This window comes from Elephas maximus, chromosome 6 (assembly GCF_024166365.1).
Source record: "Elephas maximus indicus isolate mEleMax1 chromosome 6, mEleMax1 primary haplotype, whole genome shotgun sequence".
In the NCBI taxonomy this organism is placed as follows: Eukaryota; Metazoa; Chordata; class Mammalia; order Proboscidea; family Elephantidae; genus Elephas; species Elephas maximus.
Window position 1 is genome coordinate 89,305,846 of NC_064824.1, and position 20,136 is coordinate 89,325,981.

A 20,136-nucleotide genomic window follows, 5' to 3' on the forward strand; every position below is an offset into this window, starting at 1 on the left:
CTGTGGGAAAATGAATGATTTTCATTTCTTTAGGACTGGCTTAAAAAATTATGGCACATCTGTAAAATGCGATATAAGGCAACCACTTTAAATCATATACTCCAAAAATGTTTAAAGTCATGGAAAACCGTTCATCATACACGGCTCTGTGAAAAAAGCAGGTTATAAAATACTGTGTATTGTGTATTTTTAAGAGTAATATATACCCAGATAAAAGACTGGAATGATGTGTTGTATACCAAAATGTTGATAGTCGTTTTCTTTTGAGAGTTTACTATATGCAAATTTTATTTTCTCCTTATTTTAAATTTCCCATACTATCTTCAAAACTGATTTTATTAAAAAAAATAATAAAGGGCAATTTAAGAATTTTGTAAAAATAAGATGTTATAGAATTGTATCCTAGAAAATTTCTCTGAAATTTATTTCTGAATTATTTCAGAAATAATGAATAGAAAATACTTCTTACCTCATTTCCTTTGCTTCCAGCACTGGATTTCATTTCCTTTGGTTGCTTTGTAAAATAAAATAACAGTGTTTAAATGGAGAAGCATTATCAGCTAAATGTCAAGCAGTCATACCTATTGTAGTGATTTTCTTGTCCACAATTTTGACTTCTACAACAGTAACCCAAAGATGTCTAACTTATTGAAACCTGAAATAGTTCCCCAGACTCAACAGAAAGGAGCTTTCTATCTCACCTGGTGGGGTGTCACTTTAGAAACTTTCATTGAGTTAAGTGAGCAAGTTGGTATACCATTTTTCAGCCAATAGTTTGAAAAGAGGAAATCGTCTGGGATCTCTTACAATGTTTTCAGTCTGCCACCGTGGAGGACTGAGCTAAACTGTGGCTGATGGCTCCTAACCCCTGTGAAACCAAGTCTAACACAGAGGACTGGCAAAATAAACTATGGGTCAGCGTGCCATACAGCACATTAAGCTGTTAAATGGCGTTATAGTAGAAGACAACTAACTTACTGACACAAAAAAAATTCATTATATAAATTACAAAATGGAAAAAGAAAATAAATGTATAGAGTATGCTATACAATTTATTTAGGAAAAAAAGAATGAAAGCATAAAAGAAGCATGTTAATAGTGTTACCTTAAGGTACCTCAAGGTAGTGAGATTATAGGCGATTTTTAATTTTTAAGATTTTGTTTCTCTGATTTTCTACATTTACTTTTATTTTAAAATGTGATTAAAGTTATTATGCAAAACATAATATATATAAAAATACTTTGCAGCTAGAAGTGCACTGTAAAACCAAGGTTTTGCTATTTTATATAGGGTAGTTGCTGGAATAAGGACTTAACCATTTTTTGGTGCGCTCCGTGTCCTTTTTTTTCCACAGGCCTCTTTTGGGAGACAGGCACCTGTAAGTTAAGGGCCTCTTGCTTCTCTACCTGTTACCTATTATTGACAGTTCCTTGACAACAGGAATTGAGCCTAACTAAAAAGTGCTGATTACAAGAATGTAAAATGCATGGCTCCTCAATACATTTTATTTATTTAGCGGTCTCACTTGGGAGAGATTCAATTAAAAAAAAAAAATGCACTCTTCAAAACTGAAGACCAAACAAAAATGAAAACCAGTGTTTGGAATTATATAAATTTGTGTTTGCAGATACCTTTCTGTTAACCTAGATTTTATCTTTTTTTTTTTAAAAAAAAGTAGACCTTTTGGTGCCCAAACACTCAGGTGAGGTACTTCTTAAATGTTGAAAACCAGACAAGTAACATGCTTCTGGCAATAAAAGCAGTAGGCCTTTTGGGAATCTAAGAATTATGCAAATAAATAAATAAATAAGAAAGGCAGGAAAAGAACTCTAGGTTAAGAGGAAGTGGTAAAAACAAGAAGCAACAGGATGGGGCTGGGTCAGAAGCTTTCTAGACATGCGAAGGCAGACTTGGCTACAGACATAATATTTCCCCAAATTATACTCCTGAAATGGAAGCGCTTTTAGTCAGACATATTTTTATTGGCTGTCACTTCTTGGTGAAATTTAAAAACTGAAACCAGGAATGCCTATCCATTATAAAACAGATTATCTCTGCCATTAGCATAAAAAAAGATCAACTACTACATAACTTGGATACTACAACATCATGGAGTCCCTGGGTGGTACAAACGGTTAACGTGCATGGTTGCTACCCAAAAGGTTGGAGATTTGTGTCCACCCAGAGGCACCTCAGAAGAAAAGTCTGGCACCCTACTTGGAAAAAATCAGCCATTGAAAACTCTAGGGAGCACAGTTCTATTCTGACACACCGGGTCGCCATAAGTTGGAATCAACTCGACGGCAACTGGTATATAACTGGTACATCACCATTGTTAAGAACTCAGACTTTCTGACTTCAAGTTCAGTGCTCTTTCTACCATTTTAATTCTTTAACGATGGCATGTTTTGTTTATCAGTATGGGACTTAATCTCATATAACAAGCCATAAAGAAGAACATGTAGTGAATTATAAGGGCTATTAGTAAAGATGTACCTGATTTAGAAAAAAAATGAAAGTTTCTGTAATTTTACTGGCAAACTCACCAAATGTCGAAATTCCACTGAGAGACTTCCATTAGAAGATTCTTCAATGGACATGGCTTTGACATGAGTTCCACAGAGAACAAATCTTCGATTGCTGGAGAGGAAATCTTAGCTATTTACATGGTCACAGGTAAAATGTACTTACAAGAACAACAAAAAAATTCTGCAAAGTAAATGTCTTACCTTAGAGTTGAAACATTCCTGTAAAACCAAGAAGATTCTTGAAATGAGCTATTTAATAGATCTAGTAAAAGCATTCTATCATACTTTAGAGGATGGTCTAAAATTTCATTTGAAATCTTTACAGTAAATTTTTTTTTTTACTAAGTCCTCATTCGAGCTCTGGTAAATATTTGAATTTGAAAGTCAAATATTTGAAGTACATTGATATGTAATGGTAAAGGAATGAATTATAAAGTTGAAAATCATTCTATAATATCGGCGCAAGTCATTAAAAACATCTTACATTTTCCCTTTTCAAAATGAAATGAAAAACTTACTTGTCAATTGATGCTTTAACCTTTACCTGATAGTTTAGCTCTGGCAACTTTATTAGTAGCCTGGAAAGAAACATCAATAAAGAATCAAAGATCAACTTTAAAGTGTTACAGGCATTTAAATACTTTAAATTTAACTATATTTATGGCACATACATACAAATCCAACTTACAATGTCTACATTTGTGCATTAATGTGTTTTAAAAGCATACAATTCCTCTTTAGTTTGCCATGTTACCAATGAATGTTGACATCAGCCACTTAATATGATTATTTACAAACACTTGGAAAGTGTTTCCAAATGTTGGAAATTTGACATGTATTGGATAATACATTGGACAGGTTAGGAAAATAGCTGCATCTTTTGGCCAAAACTCAAGTTTTGGCTAAAATATATAAATATAAGAAAAATGATTTGAAAATCTATTAATAAGGCTCCATTTTATACTTGCATTATGAAAAACAATAATTTGTAAGCTTAGTAAAACTAAGTGTTTTGATGACAACTATTTTATGATGAAAATACTGAGAAAGGTTATGCATCTGGTAGATTATGTACAATCCCAATTCAAATGCACTTGTAATCTTTAAACATGCTATATTTCAGTAACAGTAAAAGTGTTCATAACTAGAAAAGACCTAACTTCAAACATTACAAGTGATTGAAGTTCAGAATAACAATTCTTTTAATTCCTTCTTCTGATGTCAGCTCCTCCTTTTTTTTTTTTTTTTTGCTTTCCCCAGCTCCTTAGAGCTGTATCTTCTGATGTCCCCTATCTGTGGGTTTTGTGTCAGTTTCTGAGATACTCACTCACTCACTCATTTACTTATTCAGCATGTATTGAGCTCCTGATACATACCCGGCATGACTCTAGGTACTGGGAACTATAGAGAAGTGAAGATGGGGAAGGGAGAAATGTGGACACGGCTATAATTAAAAGGAAGGAGTCCAGCCAAACAAATGAAATACAAAGAATATAGTGATAAGCTACTAATTAGCATTAGAGAAATATAACCGTAGATAATGGACATTCCCAACAAAAGGGTAAGTAGAATGTAGCAAAGGTTCATTAAATGTTCTGAACAAGGCACAGCATTGGTTTCAGGCTTTGGGGTAGGATAAGTGTGCAGCAGTTGTTAGTAATGGAAAGTTAAGAAGAAGGATGGTCAAAGTTAAGAAGAAGAGGGAAGATGTTTTCCTTCTCTGTCTTGCTTTCAGTCCTACTTTAGGAAAGTTCTGATAAATGGTAAGAAGCTGTTAACTAACAGTGGAGGCCCCTGCCATCTCTGCCTTTGGAGTAGGAGGGTGCAGTGCCATGATAGGGAGGAGTTTTAGGGAAAACCTTGAATAGTAAGTAAAGGACCATCTATCAAGACAGTGGGGAGCAGGGTTCAGAAAGAATGATGGGGATCCAACAGTCAGGTGGGAGAGGAGGGCAGAACACCTAAACCAGGGACTAATGACCTATTTCCCTGGCAACCAGTTCAAACGTGCAAGGTGCTGATTCAGGGATCTCTTCCATTCAGAATTCTTTGCCGAGTAATTCCTACTTATCTTCCTTTTCAGCCCAGAGAGCATCTTAGACTCACCATATCACCTACGGGAGTTTCTCAAGGAAAAGTAGGATGTCCTCCACCTCTCCATCATATTTCCCTTTGTTATTACTGTCCTCTGGCTTATACAGAGATGAGGGGGATAGGAATAAACAACTCTTGAAAAGAATGAACTTTCAAAAGGAAACCTTACTTCTGCCTTCTGTTTTTGGTTCTTAAATCTTGGTGTAACGCTCACACAAAGGAACTGATTAAGAACTTTAGTTAAGAATTTTGAAATTCAAACTAAAGACAAACACTTTCTTTTAAAAAATGGAGTTCCAATAGTGATATGTGATCAGGAAGCCTATCATGGGACCCCTAAACCACTCTTTACCTTGGAATCATCACCTTTTGATGCATTAATCTTTCAGTGGTTACCTGTTGTTGTTGCTATGTGCCGTTGAGTCAATTCCGATTCATAGCGACCCTATAGGACAGAGTAGAACTGCCCCACAGGGTTTCCAAGGAGCCACTGGTGGATTCAAACTGCCAAACTTTTGGTTAGCAGCCCAGCTCTTAACTTTTGTGCCACCAGGGTTAGTGATCAGGAATTTAAAGATTTAGGTATTCGTACTTGAGCCATGATGGGAATTTTTGAAAGAACTCAAAATCATTTTAAGTGTCAATAGAGAAAAATGTAAGTTTTATTGCTCATGGACAGGATTAAATACACAGACATAGCAGAGCAACAGTAACACAAAAGTCTGCATCTTTAAATCAGGGTACATAGTAAGGATACACTGAAAATTGTGGTGTTAAGAGTCTTGGTGGAAAATCCAATAAGCTAGCTACGAGGTAATCACAGGGGAAGAATGTGCCACCGTATTTCCTGGATAGGGTATTCAAGGCCTTCCACCGTCTGCCCCGCTCTGTCTTCTCAATTCTATTATCCTGTTCTACAGTATCACAAAACAGATCCAGGAAGCCTTTATTTCTCGTCTTACTGTCCTACAATTCTCCTCCCTTCCCCTCTCTGCTCTTCCGTCACAACCCTTCTCTCACAGTGGTCATAAAGCTTTCCAATCTCTCCAGCCTTCTCTCAAGTCAGCCTTTCCAGCTGTTAGTTCCTATTGCCCAATATCATACTTTTGTGCTAATATATATCCCTTATCTACACTGTCATGCTCTTGACAAGCAAGGTCCTCATCTTAACATTTCTGTGGGTATTTACCTTACCTTGGAGTCCCTGCATGGCTCAAATGGTTAGGCATTTGGCTGCTAACTGAAAGTCCACACAGAGGCACCTTGGAACAAAGTTCTGGCAACCTACTTCTGAAAAATCAACCATTGTAAACGCTGTGGAACACAGTTCTACTCTGACACACAGGGAGTCACCATGAGTTGGAATCAACTACAACTGGTTTGTTTTTCTTTTGTGGGGGGGGGAGGGGAGTTTACCTACCTCAATGCTGGGCACACAGGAGGTGCTCAATAAAGAGTAGTAAAATTACAACACAATGAGAAAAACCAGCCTTGATGAGGTAGTAGCTATAGCTCCATAACCAAATGAAACAATAGAGTGCATTTTGCCTACCTTAGCTTTACAGTGAACTGAATGAGGGTTTTTAGTACCATTGGCCTCTGAGGGTGGGTTGGCATGCATGGCTGCCGTTCAACCACAAAGGAGCTAGATTAAAAGGAAAAAAAGTGCATCATTCGAAAACATTGAAAATAATGACAGACTGAAAACCACAGAGGAACAGGATGCTGTCCTCTCATAAAGTCCAATATTTCTTCACTTAGAAGAGGTTCAAACTCCAATATTAAGTTCAAGTCTTTACAATGACTTCTCAGAAATAATTACCATAATATGGGAAAATGCCTAAAGATTGTCCCTGAGTAACAACAGTAAATAATTCTCAATGATACTTTGAGTCAAGAATAAAAGCCCCAGTCCATTTTTTTCATACTAAACATAAAGTAGAAAGTTAAATCCATGCCATTTTAAGTTAAATATTAGTATTTCTGGCATAGGCAATTTTTTTTTTTTCCTTTAGTTCAGCTTTAGTTCTTGGCTATGCACCTAAGAGAAAACCCTTGAAATCTTTTCTTCTAAAATGTGAAAACTGAGGTGTAGGTGGGTGATGTGACGTAGCTCGTGGAAAACTGAGCCAGTTAGTGGGAGAAGTGTTGATGAACAAATAGTGAAAAGTAGAAATGTGGTTTCTGGACTTGCTGGGGCTATATTTACTTCACCCTAAGGCTCACGGTTTAACACTTCCTGCCACTGTTTCACCTAAACACAAAACCCCAGGCAGGGCGTCCTTATGATTCTGTAAGACTGAGGGTGCCAAGAGGCATTTAAATTGATAACACTTCACTTACTTCTTGAAAAGATTGTAGAGCAAAAAGGTGACTCTTTCTAGCAGGTGTGTTCTTTGCTGTGGGATGGGATCACCTTCATAAGTCATTTTGGTAGATTGCTCCTCTAATTTCTCCAGTTGCCTTCTGAGTTGGAAAAGACTTTCTGCCAACAGTGTAAAGCTATTGAACCGCAAATGAAGATTGGAGATAGTTTTTCCACTCAGCCATCGACCATTTTAACAATTAACCATATTTAACAAATATTAAATTATTAAGTAATTATTAAATTGATCAATTCCGTTCAATTTTAGGGACAGGTCTTTATTTTTATTTTCCTAATCTGCCTTTTCTCCAGTATGCATGCTATATATGAAATGTTTTCTAATTTATAGCTTCAGTTTTAGACAAGAAATTATTTATAAAATTTTGTCAACATTTGGAACCAAATCCTTTTAGTTTAATTATCCTTTGTTTGAAAATCTTATATATATATATATATATGAAACTAACCCCACAAATATATTTTTTTACAAGTCTTAAGTATTAGTCAAAGATCATCAGTGACTTTCTCTGGAGCCATGGTGGCGTAGTGGTTAAGTGTTCAGCTGCTATCCAAAAAGTTAGCAGTTCAAATCCACCAGCCATTCCTTGGAAACCCTATGGGCCAGTTCTACTCTGTCCTATTGGGTTGCTATGAGTCAGAATTGACTCCACAGCAATGGGTTTGTTTTTCTTTTCTTTTTTCTCTGAAGAAAGGTATAGTGAGAAATGCTCGCTCCTGGTATCTACTTGGAGTTTTACTTACTGTATGGTGATCTTAGGATAGACATCTAAGGAAGAGGGAAAATGAAATGGACACCAAAACCAAACCTCTTGCCATCAAGTTGATTCTGACTCCGATTCATAGTCAGCTTTATAGAACAGAGTAGAACTGTCCCAGAGGGTTTCCAAGGAGCAGCTGGTAAATTCAAACTGCCAACCTTTTAGTTTGCAGCCGTTGCTCTTAACCACTGTGCCACCAGGGCTGAGGCAGAAGGTCTCATCCAAATTGAGAAATCCATCTGGCCCTGACACCACCTCTTTCTACTTAAAGTTTATTCCACACAGAACATTGTGGAAAGAGCTGTCAAAGAGCAACTAGATGCTGATTTTTGGTATGAGCACCATTACTTGCTAAGTTCTTTATTGCCCCCTTTGTGATTTATCTTGTTTTTACAATAATACAGTATAGAGAGGTTAGAGAATCAAAGTCTCTCACCAAGGAAAATCAGTATGTGTTAAAATGAACTCAGTCCTTTGTTTCTCTTAAGAAGTAGGCCTGGCAGGGCAGAGCACTTAGTGAAGGCGCCCAAGTTACTACATATTTCCATTGTATTGAATTGTACTCTTAGAAAGCAATTTTGGATTTCAACTGAATATTTCCATTTTCTTCTTATTTTCTATTTTTTTCTTTCAATTGGATAGTTTTATTTTGCACTTATAAAGGGAAAGCCCTATCAATATTTTTATCTTCCAATGCAAAGGATTGTAGTATATATCTATGCTTGAACACATATATATGTACATTTATAGAGAATGCCATATTGTATTAGCCATTTGAGGTTCTTCATTAATTTCAAACGTAAATCACTATGTTGAAGGCACAAAACTAATGCTTAACCCTGATGTCTTAAGGTACACATTTAAACATTGAAATTTCTTTCTTTAAGCTTTTGAAGCTAGTGCTTCTTTATGCCCTTAAAGAAAATGTGTTGCTGGCTTAAAAAATTAGTTTGAGTCTTTTAAAGTTAATATATGTGAAAATTAAGCAATTCTTATGCCTTCTATATATGCTTCACTCTCCCCAAAGAAATAAAAATTGAGAACACTTACACAATAACACCTATTTGTTTTCAACTATAGAGTTCCCAGCTGCTAATAAACCATCAATAAGCTAAATGAGTGAAGCGTTCTGGTCTAAGCCTGCAGTTCCCTGGCTGAGCAACCCTGAAGCTTTGTACTTCCTGTGGTTTTCACTAGAATCTAAAGTCAATTTATTTTACCAGTTTTGAAGCTGGTCGAGCCCGTTATGGAGTGGACCTCCGATGCAGGCAATTTGCTGCCGCCTCTTCCAATCTTGCAGCTCATCTATCAGCATGCTGTTCATTAACAAGTCCGTTTCATTGATTATCTGCGTCATCTTACTAAGGGTTTCCTAAAAGAAATGGTGGCTGCTGAAAAGATTTTCATGAGAAACAACCAGTAACTCATAATTCAACTTGTAAAATGATTTGTCTGACCTAGACGACTTGGTCAAAATTTAGACCAAATATTTTCCCCAAATTATTAACTTCTATTTGCCATAGCAGTATATTTTCAATGAATTATTGCAAGTAAAAAAGTCCCAAGGAAAGAAGCATAATCACACTTTAACACACTCAGAAACCTTCCAGTATAAATATGTTGAACTTGTAATTCCTGTGACAATAATGGAAACCCTGGTGGCGTAGTGGTTAAGGACTATGGCTGCTAACCAAAAGGTCAGCAGTTCATATTCACCAAGTGCTCCTTGGCAACCCTATGAGGCAGGCAGTTCTACTCTGTCCTACAGGGTTGCCAGGAGTCAGAATTGACTCGATGGCAGCGGGTGACAATAATATTGATTGTCATAAGCATTAAAACCACGTCTGCTTTTTAAAAGAATGTTTATAAATTAAATTTATATTCTTATAAATATGTTTATACATTTCCTAAAAAACAAAGATTAAAATTTGAACTCTTGTTCATTAATTTTTATGAGGACTTTATCTGGGTTTTTGGAGGCATAGTGAAGAAGTATAGCAAATAGCATGGCGCTCCTCTTAGAAACGTTGCGGCTTATTCGTTCAGAGTACTAAATGGAATGGACAAAACCCAAGAACTTGATTCTTTTCAGGAGGACTAGGTTTAGGGAAAGGAGAAAAACATTAGGCTAAAGGCCAATTAAAATTCTTCACTAACCTTTCTCTTGAAGTCAAGGCTGTTAAGCATTTCTTGCAGAGTCAAGAATTCCTGATTTATCAGGACACTGTTCTTGTCCACCTGATCTGCAATGGAAAAGAGGTCAAGCCTAGAGTCTTCTTCAGGGTCAAGTTCCTCTGATCCTTTCTGAAGGCCAACTTTGCTGCAATCCGCCATCCTGAACTAGGCCACGACTGGAGCCATGGCCAGTGTGGCAAGGGCCTAAAAGGGGCACTAGAAGTGAGCTTGGAAGTAAGTCCCTGTCTGCTTATTTGCCTGGAAGAATTTCAGTCAAGGATCCCAGAGAGAAGTCCTCTTACAGAGCTTGAGGGAAGATCCTTCTTCATTCTATGTAATTTTTTTCTTTTCTGTGGGGAGTTGGAGGCATTCCTACCTTGCTACCTTTACATTAATAATAACCTTGTTTGTTTGGTGTACATAAGAGAGGGAGGGACCTCTCTTTGTGGATAAGATTGAATCATTTTTTAATCCTGCTGCCTTCATCCACTACTCCCTACTCCATTTATACCCAGGAGCTATGGAAAGCTGCCTGGTTGTTACAGTTTTATCTACATAGCCTCATAAACTAATAAAGACTAAATCCTTTGCTTTCCCTTTTTGTTTGCAAAATGGGCTTGCCTTGAAATAAAATAGAAGTGGGAAGGAATGGAAAATCAACTTAAAAATATTTGACTGAAAAAAACCTGATTAATCCCCTTAAATGGGGAGGCACACAATACACAAATATTGTTATTTAATTTGCATATTTCATTGGTATATACTAAGTGATTGTTTATAACAACCACTCATGTCTATAAAAATGAGGGCTGAGAATGCTGACCTGACTTGTGTAATTATGAAAAAGAGGCCTCAGAACACATGTTCTGGCGAATTTTCCTACAAAATAGCACTAATTTCTAGAAACTTATCCCTGGTTGTAATAATCCCAAAATGCACTAAGTTCTAGATCCCATATGTAGCAAAATCCTGCTTATGTAGCATTTTATCAACTTGAAAATTCATTAGCAAATACTTTCCAATCTTCATCAGCAAAGCTATGGCTTGTTTCTCATGTATCCTTCATTTTACTTATAACAGGGTGGGACAAAGAAGGTAAATATATATTGATTTAAGTGACAAAATGATCATTTTTATTCTTCATAAGGTACACGAAGCACTGAAAAAATATTGAAGTGACTCGAATCATAATAAGTTAAAAATAATTTAATTGTTTAGTGTATTTTGTTATATTCTAATATATGACATTTGGGATGAGGCTGCCTTTAATAAGCTGTAATGTTTGATTAAATTTACGGTTGTTTTAAACAGTTATAGGGTAATGGACATCCCTTTGATAATCTGATGAAAACCATGTTTGTGCCATTTCTTCTGAAGAAAAAAAGTTGTACATACAAAAATTATAAACAGCCTGACTAGCATTTTACGGAGGTCAAGACAGCATGAAGATATCAGGAGAAGAACACAAATAAAAACACCTCGCTCCCCACCTATGCCAGGTAAACAAGTTTCGTAATATCCTCCACATTTCCTTCAAGATACGTTTTAAGCTAACATTTCAATAGTTAAAGATGATCCTGTAACTGAAAGGTTTATATTTGATTTATTTTTAAGATTATTTTGAAATAATTTTAGAATTATGAAAATTTCAAAAAATAGTACAGAGAGATCCCTGCATATACCCGTCACCCAGCTTCCCCTAATGTTAATACCGTATATAAGCATAGTACAATTATCAAAACCAGTAAATTAATATTGATACAACTCTATTAACTAATCTAGACTTAATTCAAATTTTGCCAATTATCTCACTATTATAACACACTTTAAACTATCAATCTATTATTGCTTGTAAATCTTAGGTCTCATACATATTCTCATTCTTTCCCTCCATTTCTTAAAAAGCATCTAATTGTAAATGACTTCAGTGTTTAACCACAGAGATAGTCAAATAAATTGCAGTGTTCTTCCATTTTGACATTTTTTAAATTACGTATTTGAAGACTTCTTATGGCCTGGGAAAATGCTTAAAAATAAAACTTTAAGATAGCAGTATACAAAACTATATAAAATGATCTCAATTTTGTGAAAAAATACATACAAACACAGGGGAAAGGCTGGAAAGAAATACATTAACATTCTGACAGTATTTATATGTGGATAGTGGAATTTCATGTGATTTTTGTTTTTTAATGCTTTTTTTTGTATCTTCCAAATGTTTTTCTATGAAGCACATTTTGACTTTATAATCTGAAAAATTATATTAAGAAAAATGCATGTAGGGAAGATAATAGTAATTCTCTGATGGTGTTAACCCAGTGAAACGCAGTGCCTTTGAGTCATTTCCGACTCACAGCGACCATATAGGACAGAGTAGAACTGCCCCATAGAGTTTCCAAGGAGCGCCTGGCGGATTCAAACTGCCGACCCTTTGGTTAGCAGCCGTAGCACTTAACCAATACGCCATTGATGGTAATTATTATTACTTTTGTTAGTTGTGCAAATGGTGTTTTGATTCTATGGGAGAATGTTCTGATTTTTTGGAGATGCATGCTGAAGTATTTAGGGGTGATGTCTCCTGAGGTCTGTAAAGTATTTTGGATTAGTTGATTAAAACATATTTATATGGAGAAAGAGAACACGTGCGTGCACAAGTGCACACACTAGTGCAAGAGGGAAGGAGCAAAATAAATAAACACACCTCTCCTGCAATAAAAAGACTCACCTAGGGAAGTGGATCAAAGTTATTTATCAATTCTGTCAGTAAAGAAGAAATCTTGGTCATGCTGCCTTTTGTCACTATGTAGAATTATGGGCAAAACAAAAACTTACCCATTGTCTGAATTGTTTTATATCTATAGTCAAATTCGTCTTGCAGGTCTTCTAAGTATTTAGTGTCTTGTTCTGTCATCTTTTTGTAAAAGAAAACATACTCTGGGTTACAAGTAGTCATGTCAATGAAACAACACTCTAAGTATTTCAAAATACACTGTCCGGCGCACCCTGTCTCCACTACCATCCAAAGACTAACTATATTGAGCTTACATTTCTGAAGGGCTAATTCCTATGAAAGTTAAAATAATGCTGAAAGAACCAGACTGAGCTTGCTCTTCCAACTATTTTCTCTTCCTGTCTGTTTGAAAATATTTCAGCATCTTTCCTTTCATTTCTGAATTAGCTCCAAATGATGCTACTATATAACCTTTTTTTTAACTGAAAGTATACTTTTCCTATCTTAATACTCTCCAGTAGTTCCATATAAATTTGTATTAATGTACTATCACTTTTCAGCTAATGTTTCCATTCTAATTTGCTGAAGTTTATAACAATTCCATTTAAATATTTTTTTCTCTCCGTTTCTTAGAAGAAAAAAACTATACTTCCTCTGTGTGTTCTGTCTGTTCTTTAAGATTTGTACCTTACTATTTAAAGAGCCCTGGTGGCACAGCTTGCGTGCTAACCAAAAGATCGATGGTTCAAACCCACCAGCTGCTCTGCAGGAGAAAGATGTGACTATCTGCTTCTGTAAAGATTACAGGCTTAGAAAGGCTATGGGGCAGTTCTACTCTGCCCTATAGGGTCCGTGAGTTGGAATTGAGTTTTTATTCACTAAACCTAGTAATGTTTTCCTGCTCAGGCATAACAGGTACAGTAAAACCCGTAAAAGCTGGAACCTGTGTAAGGTGGAAACCTTCAGAGAAGGAAAACTTTAATTTCCACTAAAACAAGTGATGGAAAAGTGGTAAGACTGCATCCTGTCAAAACTTGCGAGACCTAGAAAAACAAGGACTTACCATCGAGTTCGGGCTCTCACAGGTTTCACTGTTTAAGGATCAAGATTGGGCTAAAGGCCTTTTATATATTATCCCATTTAATCCCCATAGAACCCTGTAGAGTAGGTTCTCCTCTCATACAGATGAAGAAATACAGGCTTAGAGATGTGAAGTAAATGAATTATTCTTTTCTTACCTGCCCAAGGTCACATAGCATCTCAGTGATGTAGGTTGGTGTGGAAGTCTGACCAACTGGGAGTGACCCACCCTTAACCAAAGTTAGACTATTGCTTCCTAGATTTCAGACTGCTTCCCTTTCTTCTTAGGAAACTGAAATTTCTACTGCCTACTTATTCCTAAGAAGTCTCCTCTAAGGAAACATACCCCTTCCCCCAGCACTTATCCACAGATTCCAAATTTCAATCAGCTAAATTATTAGTTAGGAAAAGTATCAAATTCTGAGTCAGTAGTAAATACTCAAGCTAAAATCCAAACCCAGGCTAGTCTAGCTCTGTTTCCACAATACCACAATACCACTTGTAGTGTTTCTCTTAAATGTTGAGTTTATGAAGAGGAAACACCTGTGGAAAGCTATGGGCTTCTAAAAAGCATAATAAAATATACTATTAAAAAAATAAAGCAGAAATATGGAGGGGTCTCATCTTTTGATCTCAAAATAAAAAAAATAGCTAAAAGAAGGTGATATCTTGCAGAACCTTCTCATGAAAAGCATAATATTAAAATAACACCATAACTCTGAAAAACCAATGGTAGAGTAGGTAATTAAAAGGCTTTCAGATTGTATCAGTAATTGCAAAGTGCAAAAACACCCAACAATAACCTCCAAGAGCTCTCTCAATATTCTGAGAATGTGTACAAAAGTGTCACATTTCAAAACATTCGACAGAGTCACTGAGGTTATGGTGTAAGAGGAGGAAGTTTACTGATAAGTAAGCACTGTTTTGCAATATGTATCAGGTTAGGGGAAACCCTGGTGGGGTAGTAGTTAAGAACTATGACTGCTAATCGAAAGGTTGGCAGTTTGAATCCACCAGGTGCTCCTTGGATATCCTATGGGGCAGTTCTACTCTGTCTTATAGGGTTGCTATGAGTTGGAATCGACCCCATGGCAATGGGTTGGTTTGTTTGTTTTTTATCACATTGGGAATCAGACCCTGGGTCAGGGATCAGGTACAGATGAGTTGTTGACTCTCAGGAGAAAGGACGTGAGTACAGGAAGTGGAAAAGGGCAGGGGAAGGAGCTAAGCAAGAACACGATCTCAGTTGGGGTCTAGCATCAGTTTCATCTCACAAGGAGCTGGGGGGCATGACCTGCACCACAGTTAACCCCACCTTGAGGCAAGGAATCTGGCCTTTTGTCACTCCATGTAACCCTAGCTTCAATTCTCTGGAGAAGCTCTTACAGAGCAAGTGGTGGATGGATGCACACACCTGACAAAGGGATCTGGTCAGGCTCCTAAAAGTGGGCCTCTGCTACACCACACTTGGCAAAAATTAAAGAAGAATTTGTGCTGGATGCAAAACCTATTTGTGTACTTGATTAATATGCTAAAAGTATTCTCACTAAAATGAAGGAATCATCTCCTGACTTTTACACATTTGCAGAGTCAGTAGTGCTCTTGGTTTTGACCTTATACTGTAATATGCCAAGTCATTTTGTGCTAGGTCATTCTGAGAACCTAATTCTTTCTAGCAACAGTATAAGCAGAGACTTTTGCATGTGTGTTTTACTTGTTATGGAGAGCCATTAAATCAGAAGTCTGAAAACAAATGCTCAGAAATATCATTTAAAACCTCTGCCTACATATCACACAGTGTATGGGGCAGTTTGCCCTTAAATATCTACAGTTTATTTAGTTTTATACAATTGTTATTATTTTTATAAAGGACATGAATGCTATGTCAATTTTGGAAAGTACAATTAGGATTTTATTTCATATACAAAATGGAGGAAATGTGGTTTCATTTAAGAAATCTCTAGATTAATAAAACTGGTAAACCTCTCGCCAGACTGATCAGGAAAAAATAAAACACAAATTATCAATATTAAATGTGAGAGGTGACAGACATCACTACAGATTCTATAGACATTAAATAATAATAAAGAAATATTTGAACTTTATACCTATAAAAACACAGCTTAGAAAAAATGGATACATTTCTTGAAAAATTAAAATTACTAAAATTCGTTTAAGAAGAAATAAATAACCTGAATGGCGCTATATCACAGAAACAGAAATTGTAGTTAAAAACCTTCCCACAAAGAAGTCTTCTCTAATATCAACATATTGTGTGAGAGATATTTATCCATTCAACAAATTGTCCTTCGGTTTCAGTATACACTAACACTGGGCACATTAGAGAAAGGTGCACAGGTAGTTGTATGAGGACAGTAGCTAGCCTTTCCAGCTATCTGTAAGATCACTCACCTGAACACTGTTTTTAATGGCAGCCACTTTGTGCTCCACATTCCTCTGTCTTTCTGAAACCGAAGAACTTTGTAAAGATTTCTCCAGGGGTCCCTGGAAAAAGAATGTCTTAAAATTTCATTGGTGTTGATAAAACAGGTTTATAATGAATGTGATATGTAAGAATTACTTTGAACTGAGGCTTGAATCAATATGATATGAAAAACTCCACAGCCATTAAAAATCATTCTGTAGAGGGATATTTAATGTCATATAAGTGGAGTTAAATTGTTAAGAGATAGAGTAGATTATAAAAAGAGTAACCAATTATGATCTCAATCGCTTATACACATAGTATATCTAGTAAATATATGTATATATGTATAGGCAAGTACATTTGAATACATATGATTGAAAGAACACACACACCAAAATATTATCAGTATGTTATCTCTGAATAGTAGAATTAAAGATGAGTTTATATTTTAAAAATGTCCTAATTTTCTACAACAGACCTGTATTACTTTTGAAAATCTATGAAAACTAATTCATGCAATTTAAAAATTAGTATAGTGAAAACTACATATAGCTGGACTTATAAATTCAAAATTGCAGATGTTGAAACTGTTGGGATAAGATTTATTTTTACATCATAATGAAAGGGAGTTTACTAAAGAAAATGTAAAATACATTAGCCTGACTAAACAGAAAGGCTAACCAGCTTTTCCAAGCATCATTTCATTTTTTTTTTTAGTGTTGTAAAAATATGGGTAACACAGCATTTGCTAATTCAACATTTTTCACTTGTAAACTTCAATAAAACCAATTGCATCGATCATGTTGTGCAACCATCACCAAAATTCATTGCCATATTTTCCATCCCCATAAACAGAAACTCATTGCTAGCTAAACACAGATTCCCCTTCCCTTCCGCCCCTGGTAACCACTGTTAAACACTGATCTCTATACATATCCACACCATTTCTTGAAAGCTCTAATAATCTGACCTTGACTGTGGTCATTAGAAATGAAGTCACATAGATATTCTAGAGATGAGAGTTACAGATGTAAGCAACCCCTTCACCTTACAGTTGGGGGGTGGAGAATGATGGTTACAAAGGTTGATGACTAAACTCCACAGCAAATCAGCAGTGGAACCTCAAGTGGAACTCTTGTCCTTGATTTTTGATCAAGTGTTCTTTCAACTACACTGCATTCTTCAGTTTGGTAAAGTCTTATAAAATTTCCAAAGACTACATTTGCTCACAGTCTTACATTTGAACCTCCATTATTTGTCTACCTATTTGAAATTTTAAAACCTTAAAATTTAAATATTTCTTTTGAGGTAGTATGTGGTACTGGCAGATTATTTTCATTGTGACTTTCATGGGCATCTACTCAAATAAACGAATGTTTCGATTTGACTGATAGCTGACATTTGATGGGAACAACATACACACACACACACACACGTGCGCACACACATAAACGCTAAAATGACTAGAGATGAGAGGGGGCACAAAAAAGGATAGCTGAGGAAGGCATCATCTCTATTTTAACCCCAAAGCACTGCATCAAACTATATTTACTTTAGAAATTTACTATACTTCTGATTTTAAATTAAAAAAAAAGATACCACCTCTCTTCTTCCTCTACAAAGCAAGAAAGGTAAATTGCTAAAACTTTACACTCCTCTAAAACAAACATAACCTGACAGTAACTAAACCTGAGAGACTTTTTAATAGTTAAAAAATATACTTGAATCTTCAAAAATAAATATATGGTATGATTTACTAAATTATGGAGGGTATAATTTAGAAAATTTGATTATTTATATACTCTTTCCTTTTATTAAGGATTAACTGAAAAAGCATTCCTTAAGGGCTTTACTGATTCCTCTGATTATTTTTGATGGGGGCTCTGAATTTATTCAGGATGGTGGGATAAAATATAATCTAAAATACAACAGGCCAAGTACACTCAAAGAGTCTACAAGCAAGTTTTATGGAGTTTCTGTAAAACAAAGTTCCTTCTTGTGGATTACAGTAGTTATAGACTTGTGGGGCAAGAATTAGGAGGCTATTGAAGCGTTTTGAGCAAGACTGATCTGTGAGGATAAACATGGGGAAGGTAGTTAGGAAACCCACCAGGAGGTATCTACTACATTCCTAGACTGATACTGTAAGACCCTGAACTACAGTGAGATGAGTGGAAACAGAGAAAGTGGTGTAGGTAAGAAAGACTTTTAGAGATAAACACAGGGAAGGCTTGGTAATTATCTCAACATGGAGATGGAGAAAAGGAACTGGCCAAAGACAACTCCAAAACCTTGATTCCAAGTGACTAAAATGACCGTGGTGCCACTAAAATTGTAGAAGAAGCTGGTTTAGGAAAAGATAAGAAGTTCTGTTTCAGAAAAATAGAGTTGAAGTGAAAATAAGATCACAGAGTTCAGATACTATTACCTGGACAGGCATGTTGGCTGCAGCTAATATTCTCCTCTCTTCCCTTAAACAATTTGAAATAACCACAGCTACATGCATTGGATTTCCATGAAATTTTCCCTGAAAAAAGTAAACAAAAACAATTAAAATTTTAAATATATGCATCATCATAAAATGTCAGTGCTCGAAAATCACTAACTACTCCCAATAATATGTGAAATTATTGGGGATTTGTTCCAACAATCTATCCCATTGTAAAGCAACAGAAACTCATCTTTCGTGAAATATTTCTCTTTGTCTTCAAAAATAATTTTAAATAAGAAAAAATAGTTCTCGAGTACCTCTGTACTCTGGAGTACATTCAGGAGGTTTAGGTAGTGCAAATTGTTAAGGGCTCCGCCGCTAACCAAAAGACTGTTCAAGCCCACCCAGCAGCTCTGTGAGAGAAAGACCGGGGGCTCTGCTCCCCTAAAAGATTACAGCCAAGAGAATTCTATGGGGCAATCCTGCCCTGTCATATGAGGTCTCTATGAGTCAAAAACAACTTGATGGCACCTAAAAACAACAACCAGAGTTTGCTTCAGGTTTAGGACGGGGTTTAGGTTAAAGGAGTTATTATGAACCAGGGTGGTCCCAGCTGTTCACTTAAGATTTTGGTGCTTCATGGTGTGGTTAAAGCATTTCTTTTGGTTTTTGTTTGGTGTTATTTATGTCAACTAGCTCACAGCTATATTAATAAACTAGAATGAAAAAACATCATGCATTTCAACAATATTTTTATGACATCTAAGGTTATGTATCTTTGATTATCAAGGCTAATGGCGCAGATATTGTAAACTGGAACCCTGTGGGCCCAATTCAGCCATCATGCATGTTGTGTAAATTAAAATACTGAATTCCCTTCTGGGGAGCGTGGTTTACAGGACTAATTCAAATGTGTTAAAGTTCTTTGTCACTAATTTTTTTCCAAGACAGGATTAACAGGAAGAAGAATAAACAAATGCATTTTCTTAGTTTCCCCTCTGCACTTCTCTCTGAAGGAGATGCTAATTGTCCATGAAATGGGCAAAAGTTCAATAGCAGAAAAATAATAATCCACACAGTAGAAAACTAACAATCAAAAGTAAATTATATGGACTGGTAAACCAAAGGATCTCTCTAGAAAAAAAAATGTGGTTAGGGATGGAAACATTTTTTATGGCCTTGACTGCTGTCACAATTTTATTAGCTGATGTGCGACAATTAGCTTTTATCTATAAAACTAGGTAAATGCCAAGCATCTAGATTCTTGCTTCTCTATATTCTACAGCTTCAAAACTTTTTTTCCTTTAAATCAGAGAGTTCTAAACGGGAAAGAATAAAACAAATGTGACTGAAACTCAGAATGTAATTAAATTAAAATAATCCTGTTAATCAGGGATACCAAATTTCTTATAGTTGACATGTTGACAATTTCTGCATGTTGACAATTTCAAACTCTCTCTAATTAGAATTTGTTCTAGCTGCTAATTTCCTCCTCTATTAAGGTATATGTATTTTATATATGTT

At 35.8% G+C, this 20,136-nt stretch overlaps 1 protein-coding gene across 4 annotated transcripts in view; it reads right to left on the bottom strand.

Moving 5' to 3' along the window:
* STAT4 (signal transducer and activator of transcription 4) overlaps positions 1-20,136 on the bottom strand; it is a 94,036-nt gene that overhangs the window by 22,761 nt on the left and 51,139 nt on the right. For 3 of the 4 annotated variants that reach the window (XM_049887716.1, XM_049887715.1, XM_049887714.1), the window contains exons 4-14: positions 18,610-18,708; positions 16,166-16,258; positions 12,775-12,853; positions 9,925-10,010; positions 8,988-9,139; positions 6,967-7,125; positions 6,176-6,268; positions 3,048-3,107; positions 2,731-2,748; positions 2,548-2,641; positions 470-514 (exon numbers count right to left, since the gene is read on the bottom strand). In XM_049887716.1, the coding sequence (XP_049743673.1) occupies positions 470-514; positions 2,548-2,641; positions 2,731-2,748; positions 3,048-3,107; positions 6,176-6,268; positions 6,967-7,125; positions 8,988-9,139; positions 9,925-10,010; positions 12,775-12,853; positions 16,166-16,258; positions 18,610-18,708 (978 nt within the window). Of the gene's footprint in view, positions 1-469; positions 515-2,547; positions 2,642-2,730; positions 2,749-3,047; positions 3,108-6,175; positions 6,269-6,966; positions 7,126-8,987; positions 9,140-9,924; positions 10,011-12,774; positions 12,854-13,911; positions 14,305-16,165; positions 16,259-18,609; positions 18,709-20,136 lie in introns of those variants that run through there. The other variant, XM_049887717.1, reaches the window with a different exon arrangement.